Source organism: Mustela erminea, chromosome 9 (genome assembly GCF_009829155.1).
Source record: "Mustela erminea isolate mMusErm1 chromosome 9, mMusErm1.Pri, whole genome shotgun sequence".
Taxonomy (NCBI): Eukaryota; Metazoa; Chordata; class Mammalia; order Carnivora; family Mustelidae; genus Mustela; species Mustela erminea.
In genome coordinates this window covers 13554663-13576309 of record NC_045622.1, presented here as the reverse complement: position 1 = coordinate 13576309, position 21647 = coordinate 13554663, and the positions used below count along the sequence as shown (strand labels likewise).

The 21647-nt window shown below is 55.9% G+C and overlaps 1 protein-coding gene across 14 annotated transcripts in view; it reads right to left on the bottom strand.

The window, feature by feature from the left end:
- Window positions 1–21647, bottom strand: part of CEP164 (centrosomal protein 164) — a 61335-nt gene that overhangs the window by 8541 nt on the left and 31147 nt on the right. For 9 of the 14 annotated variants that reach the window (XM_032356971.1, XM_032356972.1, XM_032356973.1 and 6 more), the window contains 13 exons: window positions 18833–19219; window positions 17791–17871; window positions 15866–15949; window positions 13102–13187; window positions 12059–12256; window positions 11048–11194; window positions 9469–9606; window positions 6736–6936; window positions 2848–2979; window positions 2548–2764; window positions 1506–1583; window positions 1138–1269; window positions 737–859 (listed from right to left, as the gene is read on the bottom strand). In XM_032356971.1, the coding sequence (XP_032212862.1) occupies window positions 737–859; window positions 1138–1269; window positions 1506–1583; window positions 2548–2764; window positions 2848–2979; window positions 6736–6936; window positions 9469–9606; window positions 11048–11194; window positions 12059–12256; window positions 13102–13187; window positions 15866–15949; window positions 17791–17871; window positions 18833–19219 (2004 nt within the window). The remainder of the gene's footprint in view (window positions 1–736; window positions 860–1137; window positions 1270–1505; window positions 1584–2547; window positions 2765–2847; window positions 2980–6735; window positions 6937–9468; window positions 9607–11047; window positions 11195–12058; window positions 12257–13101; window positions 13188–15865; window positions 15950–17790; window positions 17872–18832; window positions 19220–21647) is intronic. The other 5 variants (XM_032356975.1, XM_032356983.1, XM_032356974.1 and 2 more) reach the window with 4 other exon arrangements.

Below are 21647 nucleotides of genomic sequence, written 5' to 3'. Positions count from 1 at the left end.
TAAGTTATCACTACTCTTGAGCATCAGTTTGGAAAGGGAGCTGCGACATTTCATCACAGACCAGCTACTTCTGTGTGGGAAAGGACCATTCCGACAGGCTGGGACATGGGTTCCAGGTACTGGAACAGGAGCCTAGAAACCCTGGGCCGAGGCCCAGCTGTGAGCCAAAGTGAGGCCCCACCATCGCCCCTGTTCACCCCGTGAGCCAGCCCACCTATGGGGGAGGCTGAAGAGGGGCAGATCAGACCCAAGGAGGGTCAGGCTCTTGCCAGTCTGTGTGTGCTGGAAAGTCTGGTTAACCCTGATGGCTCGGTGTCGGGCTGGTTAAAGCCGAAGGCTTTGGGGTCAGACAATCCAGACATGAATCTCAGCTCCACCACTTACTAGCCTGGAGCCCTTGGGAAAGGTGCCTATGTTCCAAGTCTCCGTTCCACTTTCAGACTGGAGGTCGCGATAGTCCGCACCTCCCTGGCGTGCTGGAAGGACTAAATAAGTCCACACCCGTCAGGGGCTGAGAACAGTGCTAACACGGGGTAGGAACTCAGTACCTACGGGCCTAGCTGCTCAGGGAAGGAAGAGCGCCAGTCTGCTGCAGCTGCTGGAGTAAACTGGCCGTCAGGACTGCACCAGTGTAGGCCAGCCAGCTGCCTGGGACCGCAGGGATTATGCGCATGGGCCGTGTCTGTGCGTGTGCACGTGTGTGCCAGGTCTGTGCACGGGGGCAGGGGCAAGTCACCTCAGCCTCGTACTGCTCTCTGGCTTCAGCCACCACCTGCTGGTGCTCCTCCTTCATCTTGTCCATCTTCCTCTCATGTTCCCTCTCCACCTCCTGGCGCTTCTCTCGCAGAAGGCCGCTGAGCTGCAGGGTAGGCAGTGGGGATGCGACATGCAGGCGTTGAGGGGGGCCCAGCACATGGCGACCGAGGCACTGGAAGGGGGAGCACATGCACCCCTCCGCACTCACACCCGGGGACACGGGGCTGGAGAAGCACCCGGCTGGATGGAGCGGAGGCACAGAAACGCAACCAGAAGACCCAGTCCCTGCCACACCTTCCAGAGCAGAGCCAGGTCTGCAGGGGCAGGACGGAGCACCCAGGACAGGCACATGTAAGGTCGAAGGAGCCCAGCAGCACTTACCTCTTGCTCGTATTCGAGCACGTGGTGAGCCCTCTGCTGAGCCCTCTGCTCCGCCCAACCGAGGCTCTCCTGCACCTGGGCCGCCTCTTTCTGCTGGGCTTCCTCCATCTTCCTCTGCAGGCTGGAGACAACCTGAGGGGGCCCCAGCACAGGGGATGGGACATTCAGCGCCACGGAGCAGCCTCAGCGCCTCCCCGGCTGGGGGCCCAGCACCCAACCACGGAGGGCTTCGGGGGCAAGGAGGCTCCCGCCCCAGTGGCAGGCCTGGGGTCGAGTTCTGCCTGCCAGCAGCGAAGGGGCCTTGAGGCTATCACTGAGGGAGCAGGACGCAGGCTCTGCCAGGCAGCCCAGGGCCAGCTGCATCTCACCTCCCTGTGCTTGGCCTCCAGCGAGGAAGAGAGCCGCTCCAGCTCGGCCCTGTGCTCCCTCTCCAGCGCTGCCGCTGCCTGGGGAGCAACAGGGGGCCTGTGAGGGGTGCAGGGCAGGGAAGCCTGGCCGGGCACTGACCCCGGAGGGAGGAAGACCGCTTGACTCCCTTCCAGCTAAAGGGCCAAGGGCAAACACAGACACATCTTTGTTCCCCCAGAATAACTCCGTCCCTAAAGGTTACAACTAGCAAATGAACAGGAAATGAATGCCAGAGTGGAGGGCCATTTCAGTAAGCCTCAGGTCACCACTCCCAAACCCCTGCCCCTGGGCTAGGCCCCAGATACACAGGTCATACTTGGGCCTCCGAGAGCCTGAGGCTGTGAGGGCTGGAGATCCAGCACAATCTGCCCAAGCACCTGTGCGACAGGGACGCCCTCCCCCACCTCCTGCAGTCTCTCCTTATCTAGCAAAAAAGTTCCAAGTGGCCGGACCGTTCTTACTTCCTGCTCTTATCTGGAGACAGGACTGAAGGCACAGGGAGTAAAGACTAAGGAGAAACAGCGCCCCCCCACCCAAGTGTGCAATCTCTCTACAGCAGGAGATGAAAGGTCATCGCAAATGCCCCTCCGGGACAGGGATGGGCACAGGGCACCTTGTACTCAGAACCTGGCCTGGTCTAAGTTCTTACAGTCGTGAAATCTTCCCAAATCCACAGGCCATTTCCCCTCCAACCTCTTCACTGCCACATACAGCACCAGCTACCGCTGGCCCTAAAGAGCGCCCCCGGACACCTGCCACTCCCTCGCTGTGCCATGCAGACCTGGCCCAGCACCTACCCGCGCGGTGCTAGGTGGGCCAGGCCCGCGAGGACTGGTGGGCCCAAATAGATCGGCCTACCAACGGTCCCCCATCTCCCGTGCCAGCGGTGCAGACACCTCCTCCGTGCCCGGTCCCCCACCCCGCATGCCCAGCCTGGCACCCAGCCCCTCCCCAGGCAGCCCAGGGGCATGTCAGACGGGAGGCTCCACGCTGCAGGCTCACATCTTTCCTCTCCTGCTCCAGCTGCTCCCTGAGCTGCTGCAAAGCTGCCTCCTTCTCGGCATTCAGAGCAGCTTGCTCTCTCTTCTCCGAGGCCTCCAGCTCTTCCTTGAGCTGCTCCAGCATCTGTCTGCTCTGCCGTTCCAAGCTGGCCCTCTCGGCCTTCTGGAGAGACTCCAGCTCTTCTCTCAGCCTCTGCAGAGAAGCCTCCTGCTCGGCCCTGGGTGGACAGACAGACAGAATGGGACGGGCCTGTGCATTCGGGGCGGCTCCACCAGGGCGGCCGGCTCGCGGTGCGCTCACCTGATGCGGCCCTCGTCTGCTTCCGTGCTGGACTGCACCTGGGCCCGGAGCTGGGACAGCCTCCGGCTCTCCTCCTCTCTCATCTGAGTCTCCTCCTCCTCGGTGGCCTTCCGCAGCTGCTCCTTCAGGGAACTGAGATGGAAAAGAAGGGCAAGTTTGTCATCATCCCCAACTCTCGGCCTCCAAACGCCTGTAGCTTGCCCGAGAAGTTTCCTAAATCCGGGTCCTGCTGCCTCGATGTAAGACCTTCCAGGGTAAGAGGGGGCCAGGAACGCTTCCTGCTCTTTGCTGCAGCAAGAGGACGGCAGGCTGCTTGAACCCAGAACAGCATTTCTGCCAGGGGCTCCCCTCTGCGAACAGGTACACCTCGGCACGGCAGTCACTCAAGGACAGATGGAGTCTGGTCCCAGCCCGGCTCTGGTGCCACATCCTCTCACTCACAGCCTGATCAACAGTTCCAGCCACATCAGGGGAGCCACTGCCTCTCAATGCCACCACACTCCCCCTGGCCTCTGGGCCCCTGTTCGTGCTGCTGCCTCCCCCGAGAAATCCCTTTTTCACTTGACCGAGTCACATTCACCACTCACACCCGGCTTCCTCCTCTCAGAGAAGTCTCTCCAAGTCCATCTGGGTTCACCAATAAGCCTTTCTGTGAGGCCCTCACTCGTCCCATGCTGCTCTGTACCGCCTATCGTAATTTCATCTTTTGTGTGTGCCTTTTCAAGTCTGGGAGCTTCTCCAGAGAAAGAATCATGTCTTAGAGTCTGTTATATCTGAGGTGCCAAACACAGTTGCTGACATGAAGTAGGTGCTCCATAAACGTCTGTGGGATTGGAACAGCACCACCCAGCCCCAACCTATGAGCAAGCGCCGATGATCCATGAAGGACATCTTATTTATGGTCAAACGACAGTAAGCATTTCATCCCAGGCAGATAGCCCCGCCCACACGGCCCCCACAAGAACAGGGGCTGTGTGCTGTGCACTCGGGGAACTCAAGCCTAACAAAAATGTGATTCAGAACACCTGGGTGGCTCAGCTGGTTAAGCCACTGCCTCTGGCTCAGGTCATGATCCCAAGGGTCCTGGGATGGAGTCCTGCATTGGGCTCCCAGCTCAGCAGGGAGCCTGTTTCTGCTTGCTGGCTCTTTCTCTCTGACAAATAAATAAATAAATAAAATCTTTAAAAAAAGAAAAAAGAGGGGCACCTAGGTGGCTCAGTGGGTTAAAGCCTCTGCCTTCAGCTCAGGTCATGATCTCAGGGTCCTGGGATCGAGCCCCACACTGGGCTCTCTGCTCAGCAGGGAGCCTGCTTCCCCCTCTCTCTCTGCCTGCCTCTCTGCCTACTTGTGATCTCTCTCTCTCTGTCAAATAAATAAATAAATAAAATCTTTAGGAAAAAAAAAAGAGAAAAGAAAAAAACATGATTCAGAAGACAATGTCTTTGAAAAGCTTCCTGGTGAATTCCAAAGCCAAAGAAGATTTCGGGTCATTTTCTTTTCTTTCTTAAATTTTTTTAAAGATTTTATTTATTTATTTGACAGACACAGCAAGAGAGGGAACACAAGCAAGGGGAGTGGGAGAGGGAAAAGCAGGCTTCCCGATGAGCAGGGAGCCCGGTGCAACTCGATCCCAGGGCCCTGGGGAATTATGACCCGAGCTGAAAGCAGATGCTTAACGACAGAGCCCCCCCAGGCGCCCCTTTAGGGTCATTTTCTATTTCAAGTGACTTGCACTCCTGCTCTCTTCCATCGTGACAAGAAATTTGAGTTAAATGAAAATCCTCCCTCCTGGATTCCCCAGAAACCCTTTCTCCTTGTCCTGTGGCTCCATTTTCCACACAGCTCCACAGGATGTCAGAGCTGGGAGGGCCTTGAGAGATCAAGTCCTTCATTTTACAACAGTCTCTCTTCATCTCACAATTAAATTCAATCTCTTCATTTTACAACTAAAGAAACTAAGGGTCAGCCTGTCTTCCTGCCTGCCTTCTCAGTCAAGAAGTATCTGCTACAGAGCCATCTGTGGCTTCCAGAAATTTCTACTAGGTGGAAGTTGCCCAGCAGGGACAGCCCCAGCCCTCAGATAGTCTCATGTGTAAGCAGCAACAGGGTTCTCACAATGAACTATTTCATAGCAAGTCTGACAGGGCACTACCGACAGAAAAACCACTTCATGAAGGCCACTGAAACCATTGATTTCAACTGGAAATAAAATCAAGAGCTACAATTTATTGAGCAACTATCATGTTTTAGGTCCTGAGTCAGCTACTTTTGGCAGGCTAGTCTTCAGCACAACCTCAGAGGGTTCCTGGAGGCCTTCTGGAGCTGGCAGTTTAGCAAGGGATAGAAAGCACAGTCAGCCAGGCCTGGGGTAGCCAGGAAGAAGGAAGGAGCCTAGCAGGCTCACAGGGAGACACTACCAGGATTTCCTCTTAGGCTCTGCCTGTTAAGATCAGCTAAGTCATACCACGTTTGGGGAACACCAGCCCCAATTTTCATTTGACTGGAAGAGGATGCTGCTGCCTGGCAGGGGATCCCAGAGGGGTGACAGAAGGGTGGGCCCCGGGTCACCAGATTCTGTGTTGGGCTAATGACAGCGACTGTCCCCGGTCCTCTAGGTAGCTGGAAATGGGTTTTCTATTATTCTCTCTAAATAAACATTTTATACACTCTTTGCTATGTATGATGTAAAAGTAAGTAGACCACTTTTCCACGTTCTATGCAAGAGAAAAAGATTTAGCCTTCAGTTACATTGCTAAATAAGTGAAAAACATATTAACACCTTTTTGTAGCACCTGTCCCTCCCTGGGCCTGTGACAGAAGGCTGACTACATTCTCAGTAGCCACTCTCCCACGCTCTCCTCCTAAGGGGCACCGATTATATGCTGCCAGGTAGAGAGGCCCAACTCAAGGACTATATTTCCCCGTTTCCTCTGCAGCCAGGGGTAACCCAGGAGATATGCATGGAAATTATTAAGCAAACTTTCCAAGAAAACTTCTTTAAAGAATAAACATAAGTTATTGGGTGAAGTTTCCAAGACAGCACCTTAAAAGGGACAGAATGAGCTGGAAGCTACCCCTTTCGTACTCTATGCCTGTTCTTCCTGCCTGCAGCCCAGACACGATGGCTGGGGATCCAGCAGCTACGCTGCACTCTGAAGAGACCCTGCGAGCAGCCAGCACTATAGGCAGCAAAGAGAATAAAGGACCTGGTGACTCTGGAGCCGCCATGCCAGCCCCGGATGCCTTCCTTATAAAAATAACCTCTGGCTTGTTTACATGTGTACACACAAATTCATCCACACAGATCCAGCCCAGCCTTACAGTGTTTTACTTGTCAAGGGCCTCCCAGCCAGCTACACAAAGAGCAGGAACCCAGTTAGAAACTTCTGGATCCTGGTGAACAGCACCTCACACTGTATCATATGGTCCCCACCAACCTCACTGGGTCCCAACAGAGCCCTGACTCCCGAGAGAGGACAATATTGTGGTTAGGAAAACAGGCTCCAGGCACTGACTGCCTAGGCCCTGTTGCTTATTAACTTTGACACCTTGGGCAAGTCACTTAGCCTTCCTGTGCCTCAGTCTCTTTATCCGTAACACAGTCCTATAAGATGGGGGGACAGCAACACCTCCTCAGAGCCACTCTCAGAACTACACCAGTTAACGACACAAAGCATGGGGACCAGTGTCATCTCTCAAAAAGTGTTGGCTACTCCCACTATTATCATGCCTCCCAACTCCGTCCCAAAAAGATGAACCAGGGAGCCCCTTCCTCCACATAGGGCCACGGAGGAGAGGGAGTCTCAGTGGGGCCACCGGGTCTCTGGGGCAGGGGGAGGGGATCGCTCACCCCCCACGTCACAGCTCGCCTAAGGGGAGGGGCAGGACCTGAGAGACTTCTCTTTCTGCTGCTGCAGCTGGAGCATCTCCTCCTCCTCCTCCTGCCACAGCTTCTCCCGCAGCTGCTGCATCTTCTCCTGCTTCGATTCCAGGAGCTGCCTCCGGTCTCGCTCCAGTTCCTGGGCCACAGCCTCTTCCATGGCCTTCAGTGAAGCCTGCTTTGGGGGAGCTGCAGGCTCCACAGATCGCCTGCCAAGTGGGGGAGACAGCACCTCAACAGATTTGATATCCCACCCGTTCGATACAGAACAACACACACAGAATCCTCATGGAGGGCCCAGGGGTCCAGAATTGCACACACACCAATCAAGCCGCGCCCCAGATCGGAGGGAAGCCTAGCCCCTCAAAGATACAGGCAGGATTTGTTCATAGAACAAGCCCCACTGCGGCTAAGGCCCCAAGAGCCGAAGGAGAAGGGTAGGCCACACTAGGCTCTCAGGGGACCTGGTAGGCTTATCCCAAGGTGAAAACCTAAAGATGTGGCTCCAGATCTGGCAGCCAAAGACTGAAGCTCTGTCCGTAATGGATTGCTCCCCGGGATGGCTCCTGGCCCTGTTTCCGTCTCCCCAGCAGGGCTCTGCCTGCTACTCAAGACTTCCACCAGCAATTCGGGGAGCCCCCAGAGGCTGTTCTCTGCCGCCCAAATTGAACACAGGCTGATGCTTATGAGCCGGCAGGAGCAGCAGCAAGTCTCCTAGCCCTGCCACCCAGAAGAGTCCATGGAGGTCCAGCACAGGAAGGCCAAGGGAGCCAGGCAGGAGACTGTTCCCTCCCCCAGAGACAGCAGCAGGAGTGAACCAAGAACGTCCTGCTCCATCTCTCCTTGACGATGCCATGTTTTCATCTGCTCAGAGTTAACTCCATGTTTAGAAACAGGTAAAAGAAATTCAGCGCTAACCTGGATGCCTAAGGTGGGTGCTAAGATACGGAATAATGGTCCTGGTGGGAAAAAAAATGCCTATAAAGTCATGAGGGTTCTCCAAGGAAATGCCCAGAGGGAAACCCAAGAACATCTGGAGGCACGAAAGCGTAAGCAGCATAAAGTACTTCGCCTCCCAGAGCAGCTTCCCTAAAGGCCAGCGCCTGTGTGCATTCCAGATCCCTGATCTTCCATTAGAAATTGGGTCTCGCCACACAACCAGCACCCTTCCCCAACGGCGGGCAGTGCGGCAGGCTGGGCCCGTCAGCGTCAGCAACACGTGGGCACGGCCCACACCAAGGAGCACTGGGACGAGAGCGAAGAAGGGACGCAGGGCCCCTTCCCCTCACTGCAGCAGATGGAAGGCAGTGGCTACAATGAGATCAGAAGAGCAGAAGAAAACCAGGGCTTTGGAATTCCATCTCAGCCCCTTGAGACCAGAGAGAGAAGGAAGACATGAGAGGCTCCCGACGTCTCTGAATACCATTAAAATCCATCCTTCCCACTTTCCTAAAATCATTCACTTGGACTGGGACCAGCCTTGAACTAGGCCTTCAGTTCTCCTCTGCTCCCAACCCCACCCCCCGCTTCCCGTTGCCGGCTCTCCTCCAGGTCCCCTGACACAGCCCAGCGGATGCGGATTTAAGAGACGTGGCCGCCACCTCCTCTGAGAGTCCTGCTCTCCGAGAGAGAACATCTCCCCGCAGCTCCCCGCCTCATCAACCCTCCAACTCATTTCCAGCCTTGGCTGAAAACATCTTTTTTCCCTGAGATGGTACCTCTGAATGTCTCTCTCCCCCGTGGGCTGCGGAGCTACGTGGGGCCCAAGGGACAGATGCTGCGGAAAGATGGGGCCTCAGACGGCGTGGCAAACTGCAGCCCGGCGACGCGCACGGGCGAGCGTGCCTGCAAGCTGGCACGCGGGCGAGAAGGGCTGGCTTCCAGCAGGCTCTTCCCTGTGTCCCCGTTTGAGAACTCTAGTGTCCCCAATGTCCCACTTAGGTCCAAGGCGGTCAGCAACGGCCCAGATGATCGAGGAGACAACAGAGAAGACGAAGCCTCAGAGGAAGAGGCGGGTCTGATTTCGAGGCCACTCCTCAGGTGTCAGCCTCAGAGACCCAGTTTCCAACAGTCGGCAGCTGAGAGGACACCCCGCAGGAGTGGGATCATTTCAGGCTGGCCACCAAGGAAGGCGAGCAGCGGGGAGGGCAGGCGCTGCGGAGGGAGGACGTGGTGGCGCCCGGGACATTCTCAACTGGCCGCACGGCCACTAAAATCGCAACCAAAGAGATCCCATCCCGTTTCACGTTCGGCCCAGTGGCCTGACCTCATTTACCCGCTTTCTACAAACACGTCATGAAAGGTGCTGCGATCACCAAATCCCTGACTCCGGGACCCAGGTCTTCAGGCCACAGAGCGCACACAGGGGCGGCCGCTTGCTGGCCCCTCCGCCCCTAACTGCTTCTGATCCAGCTTAACAACATCTTTGAAAGGCAACGGACTCAAGGAATCATGGTTTTTCTTTTTTTGTTATTTACGATGTACTGACATCTGTGGAAGTTTGCTGATAAAGGAGAGACTGCAGATCCCGGGACTAGCCAGCTCGTATGGACAGCGGGAACAGATCTTTCAAACCAACCAATCCCCCAGGGAGCCCACACCACAAGCACCTCCTTCCAGAACTCACACCAAATCGTGCAGGGGCCGGCCGGGTACCAGGCAGCTGGAGGGCCTCCCCCATAGCCCAAAGCCCACCCTAAGTAGTCAAATTATCCAATCCCACACTCACTCAAGATACTTACCCTGACTCGCCCATTCCTTCCCACGGAAACCCCAATAAAGGCTCTGGGCCATGGTCTCCCTTCTCGCCTCTTCTGCCTCCTGGCATACCCTGCTCCTTCCCCATGTGGCCTAGCACGACATGGCATGCCCTCCTCTCTCTGGAAATGTAAGTAATAAATTCTTCCTTAATGGCATTGGCCTGTGTGGTCACTCAGTCCCCTCCACAAATTAAAATCCCACGGGGACAAATGAGACCCAGACACAGAGCTACTCCTCACGACACAGAAACGGAGCTGTGAAGATGAGTAATGAGGAGGTTACGGGGCCTAAGCCAGTCTCCGAAACACAAATGCCTCCTGTCCTGATAGAAAGCACCCTGACCCACTATCCACAGCTGCCAAGGAGACTTTGGAAGGCCATGTCATTCCTCGGGGTCAGAGCTGTCACCACCTGAGCCACAGGGCTGCCCCTTCCCTGCGTCACTCTGCAGTGCAGTGGTGAGGACAAGAGTCAGGAGCTCACATGCCCTGCCAGCTGTGAGTAGGGCGCCAACCTGTCTCTACTCAACATTGGCCCCCATCCCAAGGACTCCTAATCCTTTCGTGGCACTCAGTTCACAGACGTGACAAATGGCACAACCCTGGCTCCTATCTCTCCACACAGAGAAAAGGACCAACGGCTGCACACTGAGTAGGAGGTCTAGGGCTCCAGCGACCAGAGCCTCGTCCTAGTGATACAACCCACCAACGAGGTGATTTGGGGGCAAATCCCTTCACCGCAAGCCTCAGTCTCCTCATCTGTAGAAGGGGTAGAGGGGAAGGAGACAACAGGAGGAGGAAAGCTCAATGATCTCCAAGTTTGAGAATTGCAAGTAGAACAACAGAGGCGAGCTTTGGACCAGGCCCAAAATGCATATACTGGATACGGTAGGATTCCATTTATGTCCAGTCAGAGAACTGGAGAGACGCACCTAGGGGACAGAAGCCAGAAGTGTGGGGACCTGGGGTGGTGCATGGGGAGGAAGGGGACATGAGGAAACCTTCTGGAGGGACAAAAATGTTCTACCTCTGATCCGTGTGTAAGCATGGGTTAATTCATACAGTCCAGGTTTATGTACTTTTGGTAAAAACCTCAATAAAATGTTGATAAGAAAGCGAAAAACAGGGGCGCCTGGGTGGCTCAGTGGGTTAAAGCCTCTGCCTTGGGCTCAGGTCATGATCCCAGGGTCCTGGGATCAAGCCCCGCATCGGGCTCTCTGCTCAGCAGGGAGCCTGCTTCCTCCTCTCTCTCTGCCTGCCTCTCTGCCTACTGGTGATCTCTGTCAAATAAATTAATAAAACCTTTAAAAAAAAAGAAAAGAAAAGAAAAGAAAGCGAAAAACAGTGCTTTGGAGAGCGGAAAATGAGATTACCAGGTTTCCGCTAGCCCTTGTGTCCACGTTCATTCACGGCTGGCTGGGGTCTCAAAGTGGCACAAGCAACAAAGGGCGCACTCAGTCTGCCCTACCCCACACCACCGGCAGGGCCCCCAGGGGAGGTGGGCACTCAAGCAATGCACACATAAGGGAGGACAGGGACAGACGTTAACACTGGCCCTTACGCCTCTGGGAAGACTGGAGGGGCAGGGCTGGCCGCCACCTTCTCCTCGGGCTCCTTGGCCTCTTCCTGCCCAAGGCCCAGCTCCGTGGCCCAGGAGCGCTGCTCCTTGCCCCTCTCATGGGCAGCAGGTGGGCTTGGGGTCTCCTCCCTTGATGACAATAAGGAAGCAACTGTGTTATAGCCGGTGGGAAGACAAGGGGCTCCAGGTGCACCCATTCGGGGTCAGAGAGCCCTGATGAGGACAAGGGAATCAGCCCCAGCTGTGTGTCCCTGTCTCGGGCCTTACTCTCCCCAGTCTGCCTCTCCTCTGGCTGTTTACAGAGGGCTGCAGACGCATCCACGAGGGCTGCGGGAGGGTTATGGTGCCCGAGGAGAAGCTCTGCACACAGCAGGTAGTCTGTGGACCCAGCATTGCTGCGGCTCGGCTTTCCCGGGGCCTCATCCCAACTGAACGTGCTCCAAACCAGCTCTGACGCCGGCCTCTTGCTTTCACTGGGGGAACAGAAGGACTAGCAAAGGCAAGCCAGGCTCTGGGCGGGGCTGGGGCACAAAGATCCCCTCAGCTGGCCTCAGGGAGGCCCAGGACTCTGCACTTCCCTCCCCGAAGGGCCTGGCACATGACAGGGCTCTCCTTGGGCTTGCAGTGGGATGACTGCTAGGGGTGTGGGGAGCACGCACAGGTGGGGATGGGAACAAATGCCCCCCTAATGGGGGGCACAGCCCAGGTAGGAGAGAGTCTCTGCCCCAGCCCCCGGCAGGAAGACAGCTGGACCACAAGAGATGCTCCCTTGTTCAAGAGTTTCCAGGCTCCCCAATTGGATGGTGCACCCCAGTTTTAGCTGTAGACTAAGGACTAGGAAGAAGCAGGTTTCCTCATTCCCCAGCTCGCATTGTGCACTCGTGGAAACCTGCGAACCCACCGCAGCTCCCCACCACTCCAGGCTCCCCCAGCAGTCGCTGTCAGCCTCTGTGCACACAACTACATGCCTGGAAGGCCTCCCGCTCCCCTTACCTCTTCGGGGAACCGGGCGGGATGGGGCTGCCTGCAGAGTCCCCAGACTCCTCTGCCTGCTCCTGCTTAAGCTGCCCTTCAGAGGCCTGCAGAGGCCCTTCTTCGGTGGCCTGGCTGTGAAGGGGACTCTGGTGCCACCTCCCAGGCACCAGTGGAGGAGACAACCTGGTCAGACCAGCCAGGGCAGCTGAGTAAGTCCTGCAGGGAGAGCAGGGAGAGATACGTGGACCTAGGTCCATTCCTCTTCTCAGATGGGGCTCCAGCCCCAGCCCTACATCCACGGGGAGACACGGAGGGCAAAGCAGCCAGAAAAGCAGGAAAGGGAACCCCCCTGCTGAGTTCTCCCTTTGCCTGGACCAGACTCAGCCCGCTCAGGTCCCTGCACTGCATCTGCTTGTCCTGGGGTGACAGCTGGGCCTTCTCACGGCTGTGTCCACTCCCAGTGCTCACCATCACTGAAGCCGGGCAGGGATGGAAGAACTGAGCGGGAAACAGGGAGGAGAGAAGCCAGACTACAGAAAGGTCAGACAGAAAATGCAGGAAGCTGGAGCTTTTAGCTTGTGGGAAGGCTGACACAGCCTCAAGGTTCAAAAAGCAGAATGACTGGCCCACTTCCTATTCCAGAGTGGTGGCTCTCCTCTCACAGTAGCCCGGGCCTCAGAAGCTGGAAGGCTCTGTCCCTCTCTCCCAGTCTTTGCTCTCCGTCCCCGTTTGTCTGCCTCGCGCGTGAGCACCCACAGTGGGCTACAACCACTGCCATAGATACGCAAGGCAACAGCTCCAAGCCAGTTCCTCCAGCCTCGGCCCACAGCACCGCACAAAGTCCCACCAAATGTATCCACATTCCTGTCTCGGGGCAGAATCCAAGGATATGCTCGTATACACACGTGCACACGCACATACAGACTCTGAGAGGCCATCAGGTCAGCTCACCATCTGCCTTCAGGCAGGACCACACTGAGCCAGGAGCACCAAAGCCAGGAGTCCTGCCCGAGTCCACCCCATCCCGAAGGTTCCAGAGGGCAGCCTCCCATGTACTGTACCTCTCCAAGCCTCTGGATGGCTTGCTCCGCTGCTCATCTTGGCTGGACTGGCTGCCATCCTTGTCTTCTCTTCCCAACCTCTGGGCCTGTAGGGAAGGAGAAGGGGCAAGTATATATTGGAGAGGTCGGCATTCGGGTGCCTTAATTCTCCAGCCAACTCCTGCGCCTAGGAGGAAGTACCAAGAGGTGGTTCTTGAGAAGGATGACCACTCAGGACCCGAAGAGGAGGCCTAGCTGCTCTATCATGGCCCCTCCGGGGGCTGTGGCTAAGCCACCAGGCTCACAGCTACTTCCAGGACTGGTTTGGCTGGCCTAGGGAGGAAGAGCCAGAGGCCACAGCCATTGCCTGCAGAGCCAGAAGCCAGAGGCTAAAGGAGAAAACATATAAAAAAGAAAATCCTGCCTCCTGTCATTGGAAGCCTTCACTGAGAGCTGCAAAGAAAAAGCGGAGACATCCATGAACATCTCAAACCCACACAGGCCCAGACATGCAGCGCCAGTGACATACAGGGAGGCTGCGAGATGGGCATTGGTCACTGAGGCAGCAGCCAAGCACGTGGATGAGGAAGGACCCTAGAGAGATGGGGACATGGTGAAGGAGAGGGCACTACTACATTCCAGACGGAAAGGATACCATCTGGGCAGCCCCAGGGAGGAAGACAAGGTAGTCCACTGCTTCACTCCGGGACCCCAGATACCCGGGTCCCATCAGTAGCCAATGATGCCCCCCCTTCCCAGTCAGGGACTGACTATACCATCTATAAAAAAGCAAAACAAAACAAAAAAACCTCATGGAGTGAGGTGGTGGGGGCGCAGAGGGGGAGAATGTCAAGCAGACGCCACGTGGAGCACGGAGCCTGACACAGAGCTCGATCTCACGACCCTGAGATCATGAGCCGAGATCAAGAGTCGAACACTTAACCAACTGAGCCACCCAGGCGCCCCCTGCCCCCATCTCATTTTAAAGCTTGGGTGTCTAGGCTGATCTAGCAAGCTGGTAAAAGGGCTACTGCTGCTAAGTTCAAATATTTCCTGCGGGGGTGGGGCCTCGGGGATGGCCACGCCCTCGGCCTGGACTCTTACTCCACCACTTCCTAGCTGGGAACTCAGTCTCCTCCACTAAGAGAGGGGACAGTAACTCCACAGCTCACAGGGCTGGCGGCGAGGATTACAGCAGCCCACGAGCATGAAGCCCGACTCCTGGCCCAGAGAAGGCAGGCCCCACATGCCGGCTCCCCTGTTCCCGCTCCTCCCCTCTCCCCACCCTAAGGCACAAAACCCCAGCGCTGGCAGGGCCAGTCCCCATCCAAGACCCCACACTCCTCTGTCACGCCGAAGGGAGCCCCATCTGTTCTGGGACAGCAGGGTTAACAGGAGAGGTAAGGGCAGGTGACAACTCACTCCATCATTGCCCGCGGGGTTCCGGCCGGGCTGGCCCATGGCCGTGTCCCCAGCCCTGTGCCCACAGCCACCCATGCCTCTCCGCTGGCAGCTGGAGCCCCGGCAGCTGGAGCCGACACTACCATCTGGACGGGTGAGGAAGGGTAGGGCCCGAACTAAAAGTCAGCTCCCCCAAATTCCATTAAAAAGAGAAATGCTGGGACGCCTGGGTGGCTCAGTTGGTTAAGCAGCTGCCTTCGGCTCAGGTCATGATCCCAGCGTCCTGGGATCGAGTCCCACATCGGGATCCTTGCTCCACAGGGAGCCTGCTTCTCCCTCTGACTCTGCCTTCCACTCTGTCTGCCTGTGCTCGCTTTCGCTCGCTCTCTCTCTGACAAATAAATAAAATCTTAAAAAAAAAAAAAAAAAAGAGAGAAATGCTGCCTGAGTACCTCCCCGTGCCCGCAGCAGAGGGCTCCCTGCGGGCTCCTACTGCTTATCATGTCAGCTTGGGCAGAGCCCACAACTGGTGGCCCCCACCCCCTCGCCCCTTCCAGTGTTCAACTCACCACCGTCTCCCCTACAAATCACATCGAGCTCAGCAGAGACCTCCCTCTCTCACTTTCAGGGGGAAAATGAAAACCCACACAGGCCAATCTATGTAACAAACTAAAATGTAAAACGGATAACAATGTGGGGAAACCCTGAGCCCTGAGTCCGAAAGGATGGCCTCCTTGGCTTCAAGGCTCCTCAAGGACAGGATCTGTGTCTAAGTCATCTTTGTATCCTGCTGGGAGCCAGACGTCCCCACACAGAGCTTCCATCTGGGAGGGAGACAGACCCAAGAACCATAAAAGAGAAGAAGTAGAACTATGGGGAGCAAAGGGACAGAACGATTCATCCTGCCTGGAGGAGGTGACATCAGAAGTGGACCTCCACGACCACCTCTGGAAAGGGACAAATGGGGAAGCAGCACAGCAGATGGTGCAGTGAAGGAGGCGCGTGGTGCACCCCGGGAACAGTGAGTGGTGGGCACGGCTGGCGCGTGGCAGGAGGGCCGAAGGGGAGCCTGCAGGGGCTGAAAGGGCCAAGTCAGGAAGTAAATCACATCGAGCTTGGAATCCACAGTATACAGTGCTTTGCACATGAGCAAGTGGCCATCCCTCAGTTGCTAGAAAAATGGATAAACACATAGATGTACACTGCAGGGCAGGGAGAGAGGATGACTTCATTCATAGCAGCAAAGAGCAGGAATGATGGACAGCCCATCGCAGGCACAGTCAGGGCCATCCCTTATTGAATCAGAAGGGAGGGAGCTCCCGGAAATGCACCCTCAGATGGGCAGAGCTTGGCTGGGGCTTATCTGTCACCCAGAGAGACTCACCTCCCAGTGGGCTCCATCCAGGACTGGGGAAAGCACGTTGACATCCAGCAGGTGCTCTGAGATCCGGCCGCGAAAACCGAAGTCCTAGGGACAGTGAAGGGGGAAGTCAACGCTGCCCCTGTCACAGCATCCCCCTGGGCCTCTCCTCCACCTCCCCACCTTCCAGAAAGAGGCCTACTGTAGGGCAGGCACCATGTGAAACATTGCCACATCTACTGCTTATTCTCATCTTCAAAATAACACAGCGAGGAGTCTAGAAAGATACCTGATACGGCAGATGTAATGTTCACTACAGACTCTGGGGGTAAGGATGTATGCATTCACTTGAAAATCCTTTAGTTTTTCTGTATGTCTGAAATTTTTCATAATAAAACCATGGGGGAAAAATAAGCCCGTGAGACTGATACTCTTAAGGCCTCTCATGGACGGGGAAGCAGGTCTGCGAGCACATGTAATTCGCCCGAGGTCACACAGCTCATTAGCAATGGGGCTGGTGGGTCAGATGTGCCCTGGGCTGACTCCCAAGCCCAAGCTCTCTGCAGGACTTGTGCTGCAAACATGTCACTTTCCCGCTGTCTTGGCCTCCTGGTGCCCAAACAGGGTGCCAGCAGGGAGGCCAAAGGGTCCAGCAGACCTGCGGGCAGCTTAGAAATGAGGCATGGTGGGCTGTTCACCGCTAGCTCTTTCCCCCTTCTCCAGGGCCCCTCTGGACAATGGGGATTGATTAGTGGTGCTCCCTAGGCAGGCTTCTCTTTGGGACAGACAGCAAGTGCCCACACCAGTGCCTGCTGTCCTCTGGCTGCCACAGGACCCTGATCCTGCCCCCTCCGAGCCCAAGACGCCTGCTGGGCTAAGTGAAGGATTGCTACCTGACAGCGTGCTAATAGGGACAGTTCTGTCATCAGCCCTGATGAATGGCAGGAGGCCCAGGCCTAGGTCTGGTCCTGCTGTCCTGTGGCTTCCTCCACCCACTCCCTCAGAGAAGAAAAACACTGACAGGCATACTTCTGCACACGGGAACTCCCGCAGGAGGGATGGAGCCCTTGCCTCCAAGAGTCCTAGAACCTGGCTCTTCTTCATGATGGTTTTTGTCAACAAAAACCTGCCCCTCCTAGATTGTGTGTTTTCTTTTTTGGTGACATTTTCCTTTCTATTTGAGTTCTACTCCACTTAACGCAGCCGCCATCTGCCTCCTAAGCCCGTGGCTCAGCGAGGGGCTAGAGCACACAGCCGCCTGACTCCTCCGCACCCCCTCCCGCACCCCCTCCCGTCATCACCGCTCATCCCTGACCCTCTCCCACTAATCCCTTCCCTTTGATCTGCCTCCTCCAAACAGATGGAGCATGGTTTCCAGAGGTGATGTTCTGCCAAAAAGCACCCTCAACTACTCCCCATAGATACAGACCTGGCAAATGAAGCCAGGAGACAGCAGGCTGGCTGGAAGGCCTGCGACAGAGCAAGCAACCATCCACTGCTGACATTCCAGGACAACGCCTCCTCTCTGGAAACGTAACCCAGCATCCCTCCCAGCTACAGCCTGAGGACTGGTCCTCGCCATTGCTTGGTGATCCCATAAACACACACACCTCTAACCCCCTAGATTCGTGTAGTATTTCTGCTATGGGCCAGAGGCTCTAGATCACTTATCTCCCAGACCAGTCACACTGCAGAAACAAGAAAGGGTAACAAGTGCTCACAGTTACCTGACATTTATTTGCTAACGTTTTACATTCTTTACCTCACCTTCTTCTCCCAACAAACCTATGGAATTAGTAGTGTTACTCTTAGCAGATGGGCAGAGAAACCAAAGTTGAGACAAGACCCAAGTCTGAATTCTGACATCCCCCCCACCAAGCTGTGTGGTGCCAAGCAAATGAGCCACAGGGACGCACAGACCCCCATCCTTCACCCCACCTCAGACTCACCAGGCCCGGGAAGGACTTGGGGTCAGACGCGGCAGAGTCCGAGAGCTGCAGCTCTTTCACGTGTTCACTGATGTCCGAATCCTGGGGAAAAGACCCCCCCGAGAAGTTGCCCAGGGCATAGCACGGAGAGGGATGACCACCCAGGGAATTCCGCTCAGGCCATGGTGCCAACACAGGGCAAAGCTCTCACCAAAATCCACCTCTTCCAGAAAACCTGAAAGAGGACCGTGGACCCTCCCCTTCCTTCTGGACATGGGCACCAGCCCCCACCTCACCGGGGCTGAACAGCCCAGTTGAGCCCACACTCTGACTCAGGTCAACAAGGATATACGCATGTAAGGAGAGCCCGGAGAAGTGGCGTGGAGACAGTTAGAAGTTGGCAGTAGGGAAGGTTCATGCTGTCCTAAAAAACAGAATGAGAGTATCTTTCCCAGGAAGCAGCTTAAAGCTCCTTAAACGAACTCCCTCACCATCTACCTGGGAAACGAGGATGGAAAACTAAAAATGCCAAAGGCACTGGGAAGTACTTGTGGGCATCTGGGTCATTGGCCCGGTCTTGCCAAAGCAAGACTCCCACGCCATCAGTGAGAGGAGCCTTCTGGTACCCTAACTGACCACTGCTGGGGCCAAGTACTCCCCATGGTCCCACCCCCTCCGAGTCCTCCCCTCTCTACAGAACTCTACAGAAACAGACTACAGCAACTGGCTGCTGTCAACAAGTAAGAGGGGGCAGGCAGGAAGAGAAAGGTACTACAGAAGAACACGAATGTCCCAGGAGGGTGCCAATGGAAAGGCAAATTTCTATCCTGAATTTCTAAGGCCAGCAGGTTTGGAGTTTCATTCAGGCTCTGGCTGCCTGCTGGGTCTGGGCAGACCTGTCACCATGAAGGGTTCTGGCCAGCTGCTGGTGACAGCCCACTGCAGGGCCTGCAAACGAAGCTAAGAGTAGGTAATGAAGATGTTGGGGACCCCGATCTGCACAGGGCTTAAGAGAGCAGCAGAGGGAGGGAGCGGCAACTCCCCAGGGCACAGGGGGACTCACCTGGCTCCGGTCTGATCTGCTCTCTTTGGGGACCGAAGTCTCCTCCTTGGGCTCCTTCTCCTCCACCACCTGGGCCTCTCCCCTCCTGGAACCCTCTTCTCCAGCATCCAATGAGTCTTCTGGTGCTTCCTTTTCGGTGGCTTGAGCAGGCTGACCGCCCCCAGGGTCCACCTCAATCCTGGACATCCCAGGATCACTCTTCTCATCCGTTTCTTTTGCCGGGAGCCGAGCACTCGCCCCTCTTCCTTGCTGCTCTCTGCCATCAGCGCCGCTCAGACTGCCGTCTGTTCCCTGGCTGAGGAGCTTGCCGGGAGTTGGGGGCCCGGCAGCATCAGAATACAGAGAAGCGTCCTTCCTCTCCTCGGGCTGGCTTGTTCTCGGAGACTCCTAGGCAGCAGCAGACCATGTCAGACAAGGAGGCGTCAAGAATTAATAAAATGATTTCAGAGACTTGCAACAAGATGGAACTGTCATTCCTCGACTCAAACGGGCCAGCACTCCAGTTCTGACCCTGGTGGTTATGCAACACCCCAACAGCTATTTAAAACCCAGATTCCTTGTTCCACTCCAGATCCGCTGAATCTAAACATCCATGGTGATTTACAGACACCCAACCAGCCTTGTCCAGTGACAGGCGTGAAAACCAGTGCACTGAACTCCATCACCACCTACCCGGTTCTCAAGGAAGAAATGTCTCACTCCAGTCCCAGTAGCCAAACCATAGGGCTGCAGACTCAGAAGTCAGTATTTACTTTTTAGAAAGTCAGTATGTACTTACGATGATGATGATAGAAAAATCACATAAAAGTACCAATGCCTAAAATTTGTTTTTTTCCCTTTAAAAAGGCAACAGGGAAAACAGAAGGAGAATGTCCTTCATCGGTGTGACGAGGGTGGCTCTCCCCCAAAAGCCTCCTCCGTACACACCACCCTATCTGCTTCTGAGAAGCAGAAACCAAGACAAGATTTCCTGGGGGAAATGGCTCTGAAGGATAAAGGGGTTGGGAGGCCTTCAGAATGCAGGTCTGACCTGGGGTGCGGGAGCAGGGAGGGGGCGGCTGAAACCCGTAGCACCTCGGGCCTCCGCCTGGTTCTGAGAAAGTCTTGGCCTGCACCGCAGAGTCCCATGTCTGCCAGGGACAGTCCTGCTCTAGGGCCTGGTGTTCTCTGCAGACAAGCACGGCCTTGGCACAAGCCCGGCCAGACATCGCGGAGGTCCCCCTCAGCACGGTCTCTCACTTAGAGCCCCTGTCCGGCTGCCACACCCTGCCTCTCACCACAAACCTCACTCTGAAATGAGTGAGAGTTCAGGAAGAACCCTGAAAGCCCGCCAAAGTAACAAAAGAAAGCCCTTCCTCGAAATACGGCGAGTGTTGTCTCCCAGGCTCAGAGAAGCCTTCCTCCTAGAAAACATCACTTGGGATGCGGGTGTGAACAACTTCTGAGCAGGGACATGGGACGCTTCCAGATTCCTCAGCCTGGGGACTCACAGAAGGAGCCTGGTGACTGGAGTCAAGAGGTCCCGGCACTCCTCCATGCTGCCTGTTAAAAGATCTACTGACACGCCCACCCGCCTACTGACCAGACTCCCAGAACCTTCCAAGAATGGTCAGGAGAGGGAGGGGAGCACAGCAGTTCAGAGGTGAGCTTCAGAGACACTGAGACACACGACTTAGGTTCAAATCCTCACCCGACCCTTACAGGGACCTGAGGCCCATTATTTAACTTCTCTGTGCCTCAGTGTCTTTCTCTAAAACATGGGGACACAGGAGGACATACCTCACTGGGTCTGGGGGAAGATTCAGTGAGTTAACACTCACCAAGTGAGCTAAAGAACCAAGCCCGTGCCCAACAGACCCTGAGCGTCCCACACATGTTCCACTAATGCTTTCCTGTGAGACACACATGGTCACTCCCTGGGTGTCTTCTGTGCGTCAAGCACTGCTCTGGGGACACCTACATGAACAAGACATAGATCTTGCCCCCAGCATGGAGCGTGACATGCCCCAGGTCATGAGCCTTTGCTGCCCAAAGCAAGGGGCACTGGACACAGTGCTGATACTGTCCTCAGCCCTAGGCCTGTCCCAGGGAGAAAAGCAGAAGGTGAAAGAGAGAAGGGGAGGCTTCCCTCATGCCCTGGCACCTCGAAGACAGGGTACCCTCCAGTGCTGCCCATCCTCGCCACATCCATAGCCTGGGGCTTCGCGAGCAATCCGCAGTGATCACAGAGAAAGGGGGGAGGCGAGCCCCTCCTCCTCAGGAGCAAGGGGAGGCCAGGCCTGCTCATTGCAAGCCCCGAGACAGTGGCCACCGCGCGGCTAGACGGCAGCCCCCAGCCTGAGGGGCTCCACAGACCTCCCACGGGTGGGAGTCTGTCAGGGTGACTGCGGGGTGTCCGGCAGAGCCAAACCACCCTGACCACGCTCATCTCATAATGACATGAGCACAAAGGAGGGTCAGACCCCCCCATAGCACCCACGGCCTTCAAGCTAAAGTCCACAGCACCTCACATGGCCCAGAGCCTTTCTCGCCCAGCCCTGCCTGCTTCTCAAGGGTCACGGGCAGCCACACCCTGCACGTATTCCCCTGTCCCGGCCGACAGATGAACCTTGTGCCATTGTGCTACCTGGCCATGCATGTTCTTTTATTTTTTTATTTTCCTTAAGGTTGGTTATTTCACTTTATTTAGCCAACGGTCACAGTCTGAGCCCCACCAAATTAGTCCTCCAGCCTCACTCGAGGGTCTGCCTCCAGAAGCAGCTCAGAGGGCGACCAGGAGGGCCCAGGTTCCCCAGTCAGCCTCCTCTTCCACCAA